The sequence below is a fragment of the Tyto alba genome, unplaced genomic scaffold (genome assembly GCF_018691265.1).
Source record: "Tyto alba isolate M040663 unplaced genomic scaffold, T.alba_DEE_v4.0 Super-Scaffold_17, whole genome shotgun sequence".
Lineage (NCBI taxonomy): Eukaryota > Metazoa > Chordata > Aves > Strigiformes > Tytonidae > Tyto > Tyto alba.
The window spans coordinates 22,088,221-22,106,687 of NW_024881279.1; the positions used below are offsets into that span (position 1 = coordinate 22,088,221).

The window sequence follows — 18,467 nt, forward strand, 5'->3', positions numbered from 1 at the left end:
GAAGGATTTGGTGTTGACCTCTTGGGGTGAAGTATTTTGGGTCGGCTGTTTTGCTTTGGGTTTTTTTGTGTGTTTGGGGGTTTTGCTTGTTTATTGTTGGTTCGTTTTGTTTTGTCTTTCTACTGTTCTGTCTGTTCTTTCTACAAGAGGATTTGCGAGTGTTTTTTCTCAAGCTGTGGCTTCCGAATCAAGTGTTGAAAGACCATCAAAGCAGGGCAGCATATATCCCACTTGTGCTCTGGCCAGGAAGGCAGCTCCCCAGCCCGAGAGCTGGGCGGAGCAGGGACAGAACATTTCCCCTCTGCAAACCCTTCGCGGGGGGACGCTCCTCCTCCTCCAGGTAACTCACACGGCTAAACGCAGCTTCGACGCCCTGCGGGAAAAAAAGCCCGCGCCGCCGCCCCTGCTTTCGGAATGACTCTGCTGCAGAGCTGCGAGCCCCCGCTGCGGGCGGGAACCGCTGCTGGGTGCGGCGACACCTTCGCCGCCCCCCCCGGCCCCGCCAGAGCCGCGGGGCTCCCCAGAGGACGCGAGGGCACAGGCCGAGGTGCCGGTGCCACCCGCCACGCACCCCCCGCCCGCGGGCCCCGGGGGCTGAGCCCGGCTCCCACCAGCGCCCGCCCACGGCACGCGCGGCAGAAGGGCGGGAGGGGGGAAGGAGGGAGGGAGGGAGGGAGGGAAGGGGCGGGAGGCGACAGAGGGAGGGCCACTGACCGTGTCCGGCGGAGCGGGCGGCTCCGGCTGCGTCTCCTTCGCCGCGGGGCCGGGCGGCGGCGGGAAGTTGGGGCTGAAAACCATCAGGTCGCTCTTGCCCGCGCCGTCCGCCACGCACAGGCTCCGGCTCTGCCGCTGCGAGTACGACCAGCTCCCCACTTCGCTGGCGCACACCAGCGTCGCCGGCCCGGGCCCCGCCAGCACGGCCGCCCGCGGCGCCCACCGCGACGCCCCGTACAGCACCACCGCCAGCAGGAACAGGCTCGACACCGCGCAGATGGCCACCACCAGCCACACGTTCGTCGCCGCCGCCGCCGCCGCCGCGCCGCCCTCCGCGCCCGCCGCCGGCCGCAGCCCCGGCCCCGACGACCACGACGACCACGACGACGACGAGGAGCCCGCGGCCGCCAGCGCCGCCTCGGCGCCCTCCACCAGCGACACGCTCAGCGTGGCCGTGGCCGAGCGCGCCGGCTCGCCGTGGTCGCGCACCACGATCACCAGCCGCTGCCGCGGGCCGTCCGCCTCCTCCAGCGCCCGCGCCGTGCTCACCTCGCCGCTGTACAGCCCCACGCGGAACGGGCCCTTCCCCCGCGGCTCCCACAGCTCGTAGCGCAGCCACGCGTTGTAGCCCGAGTCCGCGTCCACCGCGCGGATCTTCGCCACCACCTGCCCCGCCGGCGCCCCCCACGCCGCCCACGCCCACAGCGCCTCCGAGCCCCCCGCGGCCCCGGCACCCGGCCCGCCGCCGGCGGGCGGCAGCAGCGCCGGCGCGTTGTCGTTCTCGTCCACCACGAAGAGCTGCACCGTGGCGTTGCCGCACAGCGGCGGCTCCCCCGCGTCCACCGCCCGCACCTCGAACTGCAGCACCTGCACCTCCTCGTAGTCCAAGGGCCGCAGCGCCCGCAGCCGCCCGCTCTCCGCCTCCACCGACACGTAGCTCGACGCCGCCCGCCCCCCGACGCCGCCCTCCGCCACCGAGTAGCTCACGCGCCCGTTGCCCGCCTCGTCCGGGTCCCGCGCCCACAGCCGCGCCAGCTCCGCGCCCGCCGCGTTGTTCTCCCGCGCCAGCACCGTGTACACGGCCTGCGCGAACGCCGGCGCGTTGTCGTTCACGTCCGACACCGGCACCCGCACCCCGCGGCTGGCGCGCAGCGGCGGCGCCCCGCCGTCCTCCGCCCGCACCTCCACCTCGTACTCCGACACCCGCTCCCGGTCCAGCGCCTCCCGCAGCACCAGCGAGTACGAGCCCGCGAACGTCGCCACCAGCCCGAACGGCGCCGCCGGCCACACCGCGCACCGCACCCGCCCGTTCGCCCCCGCGTCCCGGTCCGACACGCTCAGCAGCGCCACCACCGTCCCCACCGCCGCGTCCTCCGGCACCGGCACCGACAGCGACGTCACCCACACCTCCGGCGCGTTGTCGTTCACGTCCAGCACCTCCACCTCCACGCTGCAGTGGCCCGACAGCGGAGGGGAACCTTTGTCTCTCGCTTCGATTTCCAGGTCATACGACTGAATGTCCTCGAAATCCAGCTCAGAGGCAGTCCGGATTTCCCCGGATTTTCTGTCAATTATAAAAAGGTCCTGGACTTTGGCAGAAACCGTCTCGCCAAACGAATAATATAGCTCCCGGTTAATTCCCTCGTCTCGGTCTGTCGCTGTTACCTGGAAAACCACAGTTCCCGGGGAAGCGTTCTCCGGCAGCTGCACTTTATACACCGACTGGTTGAACTGGGGCGCGTTGTCGTTGGCGTCCAGCACCGAGATCACCAGCTCCATCGTGCCCGTCAGCGACGGCCGGCCCCCGTCACTCGCCGTCACCAGCAGCCGGTGCACGGGCTGCCTCTCGCGGTCCAGCGGTTTCTTTAACAGGAGGAACACGGAAATTTTTTTTTCGTCTTTAGACTTCACATCCAACTCGAAATGCTCGCTGGGGCTGAGGGTGTAGGAGAGCTGCGCGTTGGCCCCGATATCCGCATCCGACGCGCCCTCCAGCGGGAAGCGGGACCCCGGCAGCGACAATTCCGCGATGCTGAGGTTCTTGCGGGCGGCGGGGAAGAGCGGCGCGTTGTCGTTGATGTCGGTGACCTCCAGCTCCACGTGGAAGACGCGCAGCGGCCGCTCCACCAGCACCTCCAGGCGCAGGGCGCACGGCGCGCTCTTCCCGCACAGCTCCTCCCGGTCCAGCCGCGAGCTCACCACCAGCGCCCCGCTCGCCCCGCTCACCTCCACGCTCGCCCGCCGGCCCTGCGCCACCAGCCGCAGCCGCCGCGCCTCCGGCTCGCCCGCCTCCAGGCCCAGGTCCTGCGCCAGCCGGCCCACCACCGTCCCGGCCTTGGCTTCCTCCGGCACCGAGTAGCGCACCTGCCCGCCGCCCAGCGCCCAGGCCGCCTGCAGCACCAGCACCCGCACCACGGGCCCCCAGCACCCGCCCATCGCCGCCGCCGCCCCCCGCCCGGGCCCCGCACGGCTCCCCGCCGCCGCCCGGACGCACCGGCTCGCCCGCCCGCCCGCCCCGCCCCGCCCCGCGCCGCCCCCCCGCGCTCCCAGCCGGGCTCCCCGCCGCACCGGCCCGGAGCCGCCGTTGCTGAGCCTGCAGCGACACCGTGTGCTGCTCCGCCGCCCGCCGCGCTCCCCGCCATCGCCCGCGCCGCCGGCCCCGACCCGCTCCGCTCCTCTCCCGGCCCTGCCCACCGGCCTCCTCTCGCCGCCGCTTCGCCGAGCTCCTCGCTGCTGCCTTTGCGCTCGCACACCCGCCTCGCTCGCCGCCTTCCTCTGCCGCCTTCCAGATTGCCTCCGCCGGCTCCCTTTTGATTTCTATCGCTTCCCCTTTCTCTTTCCTTCTTTCTCCTTTCCTCCGTCTATTTTCCTTCTTCTCTTTTCCTTTTTATCGTTTCCCTTTTCCTTTCTCTTTCTTCCTTCCCTTTTGCTTCTTCTCTTCTTCGTATCGTCTCTTTTCCTTTCTCTTACCTGCTTTCTCTTTTCCTCTTTCCTTCCTTTCCTCCGTCTATTTTCCTCCTCCTATTTTCCTTTTTATCCTTTATCCTTTCCTTTCTCTTTCCTTCATTCTCCTTTCCTCCGTCTATTTTCCTTCTTCTCTTTTCCTTTTTATCGTTTCCCTTTTCCTTTCTCTTTCTTCCTTCCCTTTTGCTTCTTCTCTTCTTCGTATCGTCTCTTTTCCTTTCTCTTACCTGCTTTCTCTTTTCCTCTTTCCTTCCTTTCCTCCGTCTATTTTCCTCCTCCTCTTTTCCTTTTTATCCTTTATCCTTTCCTTTCTCTTTCCTTCTTTCTCCTTTCCTCCTTCTCTTTTCCTCCTTTCCTCCTTCTCTTTTCTTCTTTTCCTCCTTTCCTCCTTCTCTTTTCCTCCTTCTCTTTATTCTCGTTTCTCCTTCCGTCCATCGTTTTCTGCTTTTCCGTCTTCTCTTTCTTCTCCATTTCGTTCTTGCCTTGCCGTGCCCTGCCCTAGTAGTTACACCACGTTCCCTTCTCTTTCCATTCTTCTTTCTTGTCCTTGCTGGCAGATCAACAGCCGCCCCCCGCGGCGACCACCAAAGTCGGAGCCATCAGCGCTAATTAGTGGCCAGCAACACCGGAGCGCTGGGCTCTCACCCAGGCGGAGGGACCCAGACCTGTTCAGCGCCGAGAGGTAAGGGCGGGGCGTGCTGCTCATCTCCTTTACGGCATTTTCCTTTCTTTCCTTCTCCCCGTCGTCATCTTCTTTCCTTTATCATGTTTTTGCTTCATTCTTTCCTTACACATTTATTTTTCTTCCACTCTTCCTCTCTTTCTTTCTTCCCTTTCTTCTCCCCTGCCTTCTTCTCTGCCTTCCTTTTCTTCCTTCCTTTCTCACCCTCAACATATTTCTGTGCACAGTGAGAGCTCCAGTGCATGCTAGAAAACTCCTTCATCGTTCTTTCCTTTCCCTCTCTTCTTTCTTTCTATTGCTTGCTTTCTTCTTCTTCACCACTCTTTCTCTACATTCTTCCTTCCTTCTCCTCTTCCCACTCTTTCTTCTCATCTTCTCTTCCACGTACAGCCCCGTCCACCCAGAACCACACACCCTCCACGTCACTTCCCTCTTTGCCTCTGATTTGTCCCCTTAACCAGCACCTTTTCTAGGTGAATACATCATGCTGGCCACAGAGCACAGACGTGCCCTTTGGCAACAGCTCTCATTCCTCTTACTATTGCTTTCCATTCCTCCACATCGGGAACAACCACCCCCTGAAACACAAGCCCCGGCTCCAGGTAGTTTGACATCTGGGCAAAGTGGCTCCAGTGAGTCCAACCAACCCAGGGGACTATTTAGATCGGGGACTCAAATGCATCACTGCCCAGCAAGACCACGATCCAGGAAGGCTGAAAAAGCTCAATCCATAACAAGCATCATGAATGAAAGCATGATGCATGACAAGCTCTCGCTTCCCCTTCAGGCAGGCATGTTGCCACAGAACAACAGTGCAAGAACCTCCGTAGCCAGGGGCAAGAGTCCCCACAGAACACGCCTCACTCATATATCATGGTCCTCCCATCAAAAGCCACAAAGGTAAAACCATGCCATTTACACCGAGAACATCTCCCCCATGCCCAACACATCTGCTCCAAGAAACACGTCAGGGTCCCTCCTCCACCCCTGCTTGTCGCCCCTTGCTTGCGCTCTGCCTGCAAGCAGCAAGAAAGGAATGAGAGCAGTCAGAGGTGCTTTGACAGTCCAACCACAGAATCACAGAACAGCCCACGTTGGAAGGGACCCGTAAGGATCTTCGCGTCCAACTCCCAATCCAGCCAACACTCAGGCAACCCAACATGAAGAGATCATGACTAAACAGAAACAAACAAACATCTCTCTCGCAGACTCCTCTTCCTTCGGCACCAGTGACTTACCTGCAGTATCACTGCTTGCCTCTCCAGAAAAGAAACATTTTCAGGGGAGGGGAACTAGTCTAAAGGGACATTTTCCCTTAATGTTATCAGAGACTTCTGCAGAAGGTGGATAGGAAAAAATTATATGCAAGCTGCAAAAGCCTCGCAATCACAGCGCAGTGCACAGTGCTTCATTATTCACTTCTATCCCAGGGGAAGCAGCAGGGACACCTGCAAGCTAAGGACATTCTCTCCATGTCAACCTCAGCTCAGGAGACTCCCAAAGCCATCCCCCACACTGATGGCCAACGGCCTGAAACTCTGACACCCAACACCTGCCAAAATTCAGCGGTCTGCATTTCATCCAAGTTACCGATATGAGAGAAAGAAAAGAAAAAGAAATACAGAGATGGTAGTTTTTAGCAAGAGGAGAGAAGAAATCCAAAGGATCCCCATTCTGCTGTATCAAAGCACAAGGTTTGCAAACTTCTTGACTATGAAGAGCACTTGTTCAGCTGACTAGCAAGACTGAGAGCAGAGAGGTAACCAAGGAGAGGTTCAGAGAAGGCTGGCCAAATTTGATTGACATTGGAAAAAGCTTCAGTTTAATAAACACCCTTCCCCATCCAAAGTAAGGGCTCCAAGCTGTGTAGGGCAGATGTCTTCTCACCTGACAGGAGTAGTACGGAGAACACCGAGGCGCGAGGATGTGCAGTACTTCTGGAGGTCCTCAGAGGATCCCAGGCAAGCACCAACGGTGCAACGAGCATCTTCCCAAGGTTTTCTACTGGAATCCTCTATCCCAATCCATGGGAAATGGGATCTCCAGCTAAGCAGACATTCCCCAGTTCTTCCCCAATGACACAGTCCATGTTCTACACAGAATCTCCATTTATTCAGGATAGACTCTTCCCCACTAAGAGTCACCCTTCCCCAAACGGATGCCCCAAGCCCCACTCCGTGGCACTCAGGGGATCGCTGCCACAGTACCCACACGTGGTTCCACCATACCACCATGCCCCAGCAGTAACACCCACACTAAGTACAACCCAGATCATAAAACATTCCCACCTTCCTCCGCGATTCTCACAAAGAACATATGGATGGATGCAAAGTCAAAAAGTGTCTCTGAGGCTCTTCCCAGCTGCATAAACTACATCAAGAATACCTTGCACCTTTTCAGCAGTCTCAGATGCAAACACCACAGAGTTGCACATTCAAGTTCTTAAGAATTCTGTTTTTAGCACTGGAGCAGCTCTGATCACAATACAAATGGATTTTATTTAAGAGAATCACAGCAAGTGCTGAAGCGCAAGTGCACTCACAGTGTCAGCTTGCACCACAGAAAACCAGAGCTCGGATGCTGTGATGGATTTGGTGTGTACGTGCACATATGTGAGCTAAGCATGACAAGGGGACACACCATCACTTTTGAGGCCGACTCTGCAAGTGCACAAGTAGGGGAAAGCAAACACACACAGATTACACCCACCTCCTCATCCCATCCACTTACAAATCCTGCCAGAGGAGGAGCAAGGAACCCTCATGGCAACAGCAACAGATGTGGAAGCTCTTCCACTACACAAGCACAGCAGGCTGAAGCACGACTCTCCCACAACACTCCTCTCAAAACAAGTGGGAACTGGTTCGTCAGGCCACGTTCAGCAGTCTGCATCTCATCCCAGCTTACAAACACATTTCCTACGTCAATCCCATAACAGCACTGGTGACTGTCTCTGGTCAGAGATACTCCAAATCTCAAAAGACATTGTGGGCATTTCAATACCTTGTAACAATCTCAAGCTCCAGGAGGCCTCCAACCCCAGACCCTTGGAAACTTGGAATGCACCCTGCGAAAGAACACTCTCTGTGCATCCTGCCTCATGTTTTCCTCTAGGCATCCTCCAGTCCCCACTCTGCTGGTACACGTGTTCTCAAGAGAAGCAGATCATCTCCCACCCTCGGCTTATGACATGGTCCATGGTCTTCCCACTGGTTTCCACTTCCCTCAGAGAAGTCTTCCCACTGTTCACAGTCACGCTTCACATGAGATGACCAGTCACTACTTACTGCCACTGCCACATTCCCCTTGATGAACATGACAGGGTTTCCAGTCCAGCTTTTGTGAACTCTTTGATCAATGAATGAACAATGGGAAAAATTACAGGTGATATCTCAGACATGGTCAACAAGCCAGGATGCTACTGGCCTTCTTGGCCACCTGGGCACACGGCCAGCTCATATTCAGCCGGCTGTCCACCAACACCCCCAGCTCCTTTCCCACCAGGCAGCTTTCCAGACACTCTGCCCCAAGCCTGTAGTGCTCCATGGGGTTGTTGTGACCAAGTGCAGGACCCAGCACTCAGCCTTGTGGAGTCTCTACAATTCGCCTCTATTCATCCCTTCAGCCAGTCCAGATCCCTCTGCAGAGACTTTCTACCCTCCAGCAGGTCAACACTCCCGCCCAGTAATTTACTGTCACCTGCAAATCTACATCGAGTGCACTTGACCCCTCACTCAGGTCACTGAGGAAGGTATTGGGATGAACCCAAACAAGGACACAGGGCTGGCAATGAGTGGATGGGGAGCAGCCCTGCAGAGGTGCCCTTTGGGCTACTGGTGGATGAAAAACTAAGTATGAGCCAGTAATGTGCACTCGCAGCGCAGAAAGCCAACCTTATCCTGGGCTGCATCAAAAGACGTGTGGCCAGTGGGTTCAGGGAGGGGATTCTCTCTGTCCACTCCACTCCTGTGACACCCCAACTGCAGCGCTGTGTTTGGCTCTCGAGCACACAGACTAAGAAAGACATGGACTTGCTGGAGTGAGCCCAGAGGAGGGACACCAAGGTAATCAGGGGGCTGGAGCACTTCTCCTATGAGGACAGGCTGAGAGAGTTGGGGTTCTCGAGAAGAGAAGGATCCAGGGAGCTCTGATAAAGACATTTCTGAACTTACAGGGGGGCTACGGGAAAGATGGGGAAGGACGTTTTAACTGGGACTGTAGGGATAGGATGAGGGGTAACAGTTCTAAACTGAAAGAGGGCAGTTTTGCAGTAGATATGGGAAAGAAATTCTTTGCTGTGAGGCTGGTGAGAATCGGCAACTGGTTGCCCAGAGAAGTTTTGCGTGCCCCGTCCCTGGAAGGATCCAAGGCCAAGCTGGACGAGGCTTTGAGCAACCTGCTCTAGTGGAAGATGTGCCCACTCATTGCAGGGAGGCCCGAACTACGTGATCTTTAAGGTCCACTCCAACCCAAACCATTCCATCACTCTAGGATCACGGCAACATCAGCAGCTGAGGAAGCTGCTGTAAATGCCCACCACTACGCAAGAACAGCAGATTGAAGCGCTACCCTCCCACAACAGATTTCTGAAAACCCGAGGGAAAAGGTTCATCAGACAGTATTCAGCAGCCTGCATGTCACCCCTCCCACCAACACATTGCCCCCGGCAGGCAGGCAGCAGCATGAGGGCCTGTCTCTGGTGGCAGATATTCATACAGCATTGGGGGCATTTCAGTACCACACACGATCTCAACATCCGCACGGCCTCCAGCTCCAGGCCCTTCGAGCCCGGGAAAGGATCCTGGCCACGAACACTCCGTGCCCATCCTGCCTCATTCTTTCCTCCAAGCATCCTGCATCCCCCACTCAGCGACATGCCTTCTCAAGACAAGCCGAACAAACCCTTTGCTGGTCTTGCAATATGTCCCATGGTCTTCCCAAGGATTTCCAGTTCCCGCAGACAAGTCTTCCCACCGATCAAGGTCACCCTTCGCATCAGGAGATGCCCAGGCCCTGCTCAGTGCCACCGCCACACTCCCCTCTGTAACATGCCACAGTTTCCTTTCATTCCTCAAGCCTCAATCCCACTTTTCCTTTCTCCATCATACCTCCAGCTTCAAACCCACTTTGGCTTACCCTGCCCATCTATGAGAGCACCAGAAAAAACACACAGAGGTATCGCATCCACGGTGTCCAGCAGGCTCCTGCTGCTGACCCGTCATGTCTGGCAATGCTTCAGCTATCGCAGCTGGAAACATGGCAGGCCTGGCAGCAATACTCTTTCTAAAGGCGATGTCGGGACAGCTCTAAATGGCAAAGGCATAGATTTCACATTCTGAGAGAAAAAACAAAATGTTGATGAGCACGCTACCGTAATGGATGATACCGACTGTGGAGGAGAATTTGAATTGGATTTTGTGGGGGCTCAGCAGATCTTTGGTTTTGCGGTGTTTTTCTGTGATTTGTTTGCTTTGCTTTTTTCAGAAAAGAGTATTTCCAGGGCTTTTGAAACAATATGGCTCATGATGGAAGTTTTGAAAGAATATCGAAACCGATTTTCACGCTACTTCTCTGGCCAGCAACAAAAGTCCACAACCAGGAGGACACATGGAGCAGGAAAAGAAAAAGAAAACTCCCGTTTCAAACACAATCACCTTAGGTGAAACTCCTCTGCCTCAACAATTTACACTACTAAGTAGAGCAATAGGATAGTTTCAAAAAGAACAGAGGAAAAGTCCGTGTGGCTTCCCCTGCTTTCAGAATGACTCCGATGACCCAACCCAAATGGAGAAATGACACCACGGGGAGTGAAAACCCTCAACTCCCTGTTGCCACCTTCCATCCCGTCTCTTGCAGAGAACGAGGGGAGGGTTTTCGACAACGCTGACGCAAACACTGTCAGCAGTCAGCAGAGGCAATAAGGCAGTAAGTAGTGCCCGGGCGACTGTCACCACCCCAGCCTGAGCGTCTCGGGTCAATCAGACAGTATTCAGCAGTCTGCGTGTCACCCCTCCTAAATCAACACGCCACCTACGTCATTCAGGCACCAGCACAAGGTTCTGTCTCTGGTCGAGGACCTTCGTTACCTCCAAAGACATTGTGGGCATTTCAATACCACGCTCTATCTCGAGAGCCAGGAGGCCTCCAACGCCAGACCCTTGGAGCCTGGGAAAGAAAGGATCCTGGCCAGGAACGCTTTCTGTTCTTCCTGCCTCGAGCTTTCCTCCAGGCATCCTCCACTCCCCACTCTGCGACTCGCCTTCTCAAGATAAGCACCTCATCTCCCTTTCCTGTGTTAAGACATAGCTGTGGTTTTCCAATAATTTCCAATTCCCACAGACAAGTCTCCCCACTGTTCCAGGTCACCCTTCGCAGCAGGAAATGGCCAGGCCCCACTCAGGGCCACCGCCACATTCACCTCACACTCCCGTGGCTTCAACACTCTCAGATGGAAATGCTACAAACCTGGGAGCAATGCTACTTAGAGAGGGGATGTCAGCACAACACTGAGAGCAACAGGCACTGCGTTCATGGTGTCAGAAAACAACCCCAGGTATTGACAAGCCAACCAGTCTCATCAATGATAAATACCCTGTAGAAGGATTTGGTGTTGACCTCTTGGGGTGAAGTATTTTGGGTCGGCTGTTTCGCTTTGGGTTTTTTTGTGTGTTTGGGGGTTTTGCTTGTTTATTGTTGGTTCGTTTTGTTTTGTCTTTCTACTGTTCTGTCTGTTCTTTCTACAAGAGGATTTGCGAGTGTTTTTTCTCAAGCTGTGGCTTCCGAATCAAGTGTTGAAAGACCATCAAAGCAGGGCAGCATATATCCCACTTGTGCTCTGGCCAAGAAGGCAGCTCCCCAGCCCGAGAGCTGGGCGGAGCAGGGACAGAACATTTCCCCTCTGCAAACCCTTCGCGGGGGGACGCTCCTCCTCCTCCAGGTAACTCACACGGCTAAACGCAGCTTCGACGCCCTGCGGGAAAAAAAGCCCGCGCCGCCGCCCCTGCTTTCGGAATGACTCTGCTGCAGAGCTGCGAGCCCCCGCTGCGGGCGGGAACCGCTGCTGGGTGCGGCGACACCTTCGCCGCCCCCCCCGGCCCCGCCAGAGCCGCGGGGCTCCCCAGAGGACGCGAGGGCAGAGGCCGAGGTGCCGGTGCCACCCGCCACGCACCCCCCGCCCGCGGGCCCCGGGGGCTGAGCCCGGCTCCCACCAGCGCCCGCCCACGGCACGCGCGGCAGAAGGGCGGGAGGGGGGAAGGAGGGAGGGAGGGAGGGAGGGAGGGAAGGGGCGGGAGGCGACAGAGGGAGGGCCACTGACCGTGTCCGGCGGAGCGGGCGGCTCCGGCTGCGTCTCCTTCGCCGCGGGGCCGGGCGGCGGCGGGAAGTTGGGGCTGAAAACCATCAGGTCGCTCTTGCCCGCGCCGTCCGCCACGCACAGGCTCCGGCTCTGCCGCTGCGAGTACGACCAGCTCCCCACTTCGCTGGCGCACACCAGCGTCGCCGGCCCGGGCCCCGCCAGCACGGCCGCCCGCGGCGCCCACCGCGACGCCCCGTACAGCACCACCGCCAGCAGGAACAGGCTCGACACCGCGCAGATGGCCACCACCAGCCACACGTTCGTCGCCGCCGCCGCCGCCGCCGCCGCGCCGCCCTCCGCGCCCGCCGCCGGCCGCAGCCCCGGCCCCGACGACCACGACGACCACGACGACGACGAGGAGCCCGCGGCCGCCAGCGCCGCCTCGGCGCCCTCCACCAGCGACACGCTCAGCGTGGCCGTGGCCGAGCGCGCCGGCTCGCCGTGGTCGCGCACCACGATCACCAGCCGCTGCCGCGGGCCGTCCGCCTCCTCCAGCGCCCGCGCCGTGCTCACCTCGCCGCTGTACAGCCCCACGCGGAACGGGCCCTTCCCCCGCGGCTCCCACAGCTCGTAGCGCAGCCACGCGTTGTAGCCCGAGTCCGCGTCCACCGCGCGGATCTTCGCCACCACCTGCCCCGCCGGCGCCCCCCACGCCGCCCACGCCCACAGCGCCTCCGAGCCCCCCGCGGCCCCGGCACCCGGCCCGCCGCCGGCGGGCGGCAGCAGCGCCGGCGCGTTGTCGTTCTCGTCCACCACGAAGAGCTGCACCGTGGCGTTGCCGCACAGCGGCGGCTCCCCCGCGTCCACCGCCCGCACCTCGAACTGCAGCACCTGCACCTCCTCGTAGTCCAAGGGCCGCAGCGCCCGCAGCCGCCCGCTCTCCGCCTCCACCGACACGTAGCTCGACGCCGCCCGCCCCCCGACGCCGCCCTCCGCCACCGAGTAGCTCACGCGCCCGTTGCCCGCCTCGTCCGGGTCCCGCGCCCACAGCCGCGCCAGCTCCGCGCCCGCCGCGTTGTTCTCCCGCGCCAGCACCGTGTACACGGCCTGCGCGAACGCCGGCGCGTTGTCGTTCACGTCCGACACCGGCACCCGCACCCCGCGGCTGGCGCGCAGCGGCGGCGCCCCGCCGTCCTCCGCCCGCACCTCCACCTCGTACTCCGACACCCGCTCCCGGTCCAGCGCCTCCCGCAGCACCAGCGAGTACGAGCCCGCGAACGTCGCCACCAGCCCGAACGGCGCCGCCGGCCACACCGCGCACCGCACCCGCCCGTTCGCCCCCGCGTCCCGGTCCGACACGCTCAGCAGTGCCACCACCGTCCCCACCGCCGCGTCCTCCGGCACCGGCACCGACAGCGACGTCACCCACACCTCCGGCGCGTTGTCGTTCACGTCCAGCACCTCCACCTCCACGCTGCAGTGGCCCGACAGCGGAGGGGAACCTTTGTCTCTCGCTTCGATTTGCAACTCGTGTAAACGCACCTCTTCAAAGTCTAAGTGACCCGTCAGTCTGATCTCACCCGTCTTAGGATCAATGCGGAATACATCTCTGTATTCGGCATTAACCGGACTTATGATACTGTAAGAAAAGTCCTGATTCAGACCCTCGTCTGGATCTGTGGCGTTCACCCGCGTCACCAGCGTCCCCCCCGCAGCGTTCTCCGGCAGCTGCACTTTATACACCGACTGGTTGAACTGGGGCGCGTTGTCGTTGGCGTCCAGCACCGAGATCACCAGCTCCATCGTGCCCGTCAGAGACGGCCGGCCCCCGTCACTCGCCGTCACCAGCAGCCGGTGCACGGGCTGCGTCTCGCGGTCCAGCCCTTTCGTCAGCACCAGGAATAAAGATTTTCTATTTTCATCAGGGGATTTAACATCGAGACTGAAGTGCTCGCTGGGGCTGAGGGTGTAGGAGAGCTGCGCGTTGGCCCCGATATCCGCATCCGACGCGCCCTCCAGCGGGAAGCGGGACCCCGGCAACACCGATTCCGCGATGCTGAGGTTCTTGCGGGCGGCGGGGAAGAGCGGCGCGTTGTCGTTGATGTCGGTGACCTCCAGCTCCACGTGGAAGACGCGCAGCGGCCGCTCCACCAGCACCTCCAGGCGCAGGGCGCACGGCGCGCTCTTCCCGCACAGCTCCTCCCGGTCCAGCCGCGAGCTCACCACCAGCGCCCCGCTCGCCCCGCTCACCTCCACGCTCGCCCGCCGGCCCTGCGCCACCAGCCGCAGCCGCCGCGCCTCCGGCTCGCCCGCCTCCAGGCCCAGGTCCTGCGCCAGCCGGCCCACCACCGTCCCGGCCTTGGCTTCCTCCGGCACCGAGTAGCGCACCTGCCCGCCGCCCAGCGCCCAGGCCGCCTGCAGCACCAGCACCCGCACCACGGGCCCCCAGCACCCGCCCATCGCCGCCGCCGCCCCCCGCCCGGGCCCCGCACGGCTCCCCGCCGCCGCCCGGACGCACCGGCTCGCCCGCCCGCCCCGCCCCGCCCCGCCCCGCGCCGCCCCGCGCCGCCCCCCCGCGCTCCCAGCCGGGCTCCCCGCCGCACCGGCCCGGAGCCGCCGTTGCTGAGCCTGCAGCGACACCGTGTGCTGCTCCGCCGCCCGCCGCGCTCCCCGCCATCGCCCGCGCCGCCGGCCCCGACCCGCTCCGCTCCTCTCCCGGCCCTGCCCACCGGCCTCCTCTCGCCGCCGCTTCGCCGAGCTCCTCGCTGCTGCCTTTGCGCTCGCACACCCGCCTCGCTCGCCGCCTTCCTCTGCCGCCTTCCAGATTGCCTCCGCCGGCTCCCTCTTGATTTCTATCGCTTCCCCTTTCCTTTCTCTTTCCTTCTTTCTCCTTTCCTCCGTCTATTTTCCTTCTTCTCTTTTCCTTTTTATCGTTTCTCTTTTCCTTTCTCTTTCTTCCTTCCCTTTTGCTTCTTCTCTTCTTCGTATCGTCTCTTTTCCTTTCTCTTACCTGCTTTCTCTTTTCCTCTTTCCTTCCTTTCCTCCGTCTATTTTCCTCCTCCTCTTTTCCTTTTTATCCTTTATCCTTTCCTTTCTCTTTCCTTCTTTCTCCTTTCTTCCTTTCTCCGTTCCTCCTTCTCTTTTCCTCCTTTCCTCCTTCTCTTTTCTTCTTTTCCACCTTTCCTCCTTCTCCTTTCCTCCTTCTTTTTATTCTCGTTTCTCCTTCCGTCCGTCGATTTCTTCTTTTCCGTCTTCTCTTTCTTCTCCATTTCGTTCTTGCCTTGCCGTGCCCTGCCCTAGTAGTTACACCACGTTCCCTTCTCTTTCCTATCTTCTTTCTTTCTTGTCCCTGCTGGCAGATCAACAGCCGCTCCCCGTGGCGACCACCAAAGTCGGAGCCATCAGCGCTAATTAGTGGCCAGCAACACCGGAGCGCGGGGCTCTCACCCCCGCGGAGGGACCCAGACCTGTTCAGCGCCGACAGGTAAGGGCGGGGCGTGCTGCTCATCTCCTTTACGGCGTTTTCCTTTCTTTCTTTCTCCCCGTCGTCATCTTCCTTCCTTTATCATGTTTTTGCTTCATTCTTTCCTTACACATTTATTTTTCTTTCACTCTTCCTCTCTTTCTTTCTTCCCTGCCTTCTTCCCTTTCTTCTCCCCTGCCTTTTTCTCTGACTTCCTTTTCTTCTTTCCTTTCTCACCCTCAACATATTTCTGTGCACAGTGAGAGCTCCAGTGCATGCTAGAAAACTCCTTCATCATTCTTTCCTTTCCCTCTCTTCTTTCTTTCTGTTGCTTGCTTTCTTCTTCTTCACCACTCTTTCTCTACATTCTTCCTTCCTTCTCCTCTTCCCACTCTTTCTTCTCATCTTCTCTTCCACGTACAGCCCCGTCCACCCAGAACCACACACCCTCCACGTCACTTCCCTCTTTGCCTCTGCTTTGTCCCCTTAACCAGCACCTTTTCTAGGTGAATACATCATGCCGGCCACAGAGCACAGACGTGCCCTTTGGCAACAGCTCTCATTCCTCTTACTATTGCTTTCCATTCCTCCACATGGGGAACAAACACCCCCTGAAACACAAGCCCCGGCTCCAGGTAGTTTGACATCTGGGCAAAGTGGCTCCAGTGAGTCCAACCAACCCAGGGGACTATTTAGTTCGGGGACTCAAATGCATCACTGCCCAGAAAGACCACGATCCAGGAAGGCTGAAAAAGCTCAATCGATGACAAGCATCATGAATGAAAGCATGATGCATGACAAGCTCTTGCTTCCCCTTCAGGCAGGCATGTTGCCACAGAACAACAGTGCAAGAACCTCCGTAGCCAGGGGCAAGAGTCCCCACAGAACACGCCTCACTCATATCACATGGTCCTCCCATCAAAAGCCACAAAGGTAAAACCATGCCATTTACACCGAGAAAATCTCCTCCATGCCCAACACATCTGCTCCAAGAAACACATCAGGGTCCCTCCTCCACCCCTGCTTGTCGCCCCTTGCTCACGCTCTGCCTGCAAAGGAATGAGAGCAGGCAGAGATGCTTTGACGGTCCAACCACAGAATCACAGAACAGCCCACGTTGGAAGGGACCCGTAAGGATCTTCGCGTCCAACTCCCAATCCAGCCAACACTCAGGCAACCCAACATGAAGAGATCATGACTAAACAGAAAGAAAAGTACATCTCTCTCGCAGACAACTCTTCCTTCGGCACCAGCGACTTACCTGCAGCATCACTGCTTGCCTCTCCAGAAAAGAAACATTTTCAGGGGAGGGGAACTGGTCTAAAGGGACATTTTCCCTTAACGTTATCAGAGACTTCTGAAGAAGATGGATAGGAAAAAATGACATGCAAGCTGCAAAAGCCTCGCAATCACAGCGCAGGGCATAGTGCTTCATTATTCACTTCTATCCCAGGGGAAGCAGCAGGGACACCTGCAAGCTAAGGACATTCTCTCCATGTCAACCTCAGCTCAGGAGACTCCCAAAGCCATCCCCCACACTGATGGCCAACGGCCTGAAACTCTGACACCCAACACCTGCCAAAATTCAGCGATCTGCATTTCATCCAAGTTACCGATGTGAGAGAAGGAAAAAAAAAAAAATATGCAGATGGAAGTTTTTGGCAAGAGGAGAGAAGAAAACAAAAGGGTCCTGTTCTGATGTATCAAAGCAAAAGGCTTGCCAAATTCTTGACTATGAAGAGCACTTGTTCAGCTGCCTAGCAAGACTGAGAGCAGAGAGGTAACCAAGGGGAGGTTCAGAGAAGGCTGGCCAAATTTGATTGACATTGGAAAAAGCTTCAGTTTAACAAACACCCTTCCCCATCCAAAGTAAGGGCTCCAAGCTGTGTAGGGCAGATGTCTTCTCGTCTGACAGGAGTAGTACGGAGAACACCAAGGTGCGGGGATTTGCAGTACTTCTGGAGGTCCTCAGAGGATCCCAGGCAAGCACCAACGGTGCAACGAGCATCTTCCCAAGGTTTTCTACTGGAATCCTCTATCCCAATCCATGGGAAATGGGATCTCCAGCTAAGCAGACATTCCCAATTCTTCCCCAATGACACAGTCCATGTTCTACACAGAATCTCCATTTCTTCGGGAAAGACTCTTCCCCACTAAGAGTCACCCTTCCCCAAACGGATGCCTCAAGCCCCACTCCGTGGCACTCAGGGGATCGCTGCCACAGTACCCACATGTGGTTCCACCATACCACCATGCCCCAGCAGTAACATCCACACTGAGCATGATGTGGGTTGTCACGCATCCTCAACTTCCCCCACCACTGGCACGAAGAACATATGGATGGATGGAAAGCCACACAGTGTCTGTGAGGCTCCTCCCATCTGCATAAACTACATCAAGAATACCTTGCACCTTTCCAGCAGTCTCAGATGCAAACACCACAGTGCTGCACGTTTCAGTTCTTAAGAATTCTGTCATTAGCCTGTGGTAGCTCTGATCCCCATACAAATTGATTTTATTCAAGAGAACCACAACAAATGCTGAAGTGCAAGTGCACTCACAGTGTCAGCTTGTACCACAGAAAACCAGAGCTCGGATGCTGTGAGGGATTTGGCATATACGTGCACATATGTGAGTTAAGCATGACAAGGAGACGCAGCGTCACTTCTGAGGCCGACTCTGCAAGTGCACAAGTAGGGGAAAGCAAGCACACACAGATTACACCCACCTCCTCATCCCATCCACTTACAAATCCTGCCTGAGGAGGAGCAAGGAACCCTCATGGCAATAGCAACAGATGTGGAAGCTTCCGTGGATGTCCACCACTACTCGAGCACAGCAGGCTGAAGCACGACCCTCCCACAACTCTCCTCTCAAAACCAGCGGGAAGCGCTTCATCAGACAATCCCTTTTCAGCAATCTCGGATGGAAACACCATGGGGCTCCATGCTAGAGTTCTTAAGGGCAAGTCTTCCTGACCAACCCAGTGACCTCCTGTGATATAGTGACTGCAGCAGTGGACAAGGGAAGAGCTATGTGTGTCGTCTAAGTGGACTTCTGTAAGGCCTTTGACATGGTCCCCCACAACATCCTTCTCTCTAAATTGGGGAGATACAGGTTTGATGGACAGACCGGTCGGTGGATGAGTAATTGCCTGGACGGTCACAGGCAGAGGGTAGCGGTCAACAATGTCTAGATGGAGACCAGTGACGAGTGGTATCTCTCAGGGCTCCGTACTGGGACCGGTACTGTTGAATATCTTCATCAGCAACACAGAGAGCGGGATCGAGCGTACCCTCAGCAAGTTGGCGGATGACACCAAGCTGAGTGGTGCCACTGACACGCCTGAG

General features: G+C 58.1%; 2 protein-coding genes across 2 annotated transcripts; both read right to left on the reverse strand.

Moving 5' to 3' along the window:
- Positions 1 to 345: 345 nt before the first annotated feature.
- LOC122153268 (protocadherin alpha-2-like) lies at positions 346 to 3,185 on the reverse strand. The gene has a single exon (XM_042790508.1). It carries the CDS (start codon positions 3,148 to 3,150, stop codon positions 346 to 348), a length of 2,805 nt encoding a protein of 934 aa, XP_042646442.1. The 5' UTR covers positions 3,151 to 3,185.
- Positions 3,186 to 10,801: 7,616 nt separating this feature from the next.
- Positions 10,802 to 14,149, reverse strand: LOC122153212 (protocadherin alpha-2-like). The gene has a single exon (XM_042789957.1). The coding sequence runs from the start codon at positions 14,112 to 14,114 to the stop codon at positions 11,163 to 11,165; it is 2,952 nt and encodes a 983-aa protein (XP_042645891.1). The 5' UTR covers positions 14,115 to 14,149; the 3' UTR covers positions 10,802 to 11,162.
- Between the last annotated feature and the right edge of the window lie 4,318 nt (positions 14,150 to 18,467).

Excerpts from the sequence above, each read along its gene's own strand:
- LOC122153268 (XM_042790508.1), bottom strand. The coding sequence starts at position 3,150 with ATGGGCGGGTGCTGGGGGCCCGTGGTGCGGGTGCTGGTGCTGCAGGCG.
- LOC122153212 (XM_042789957.1), bottom strand. The coding sequence starts at position 14,114 with ATGGGCGGGTGCTGGGGGCCCGTGGTGCGGGTGCTGGTGCTGCAGGCG.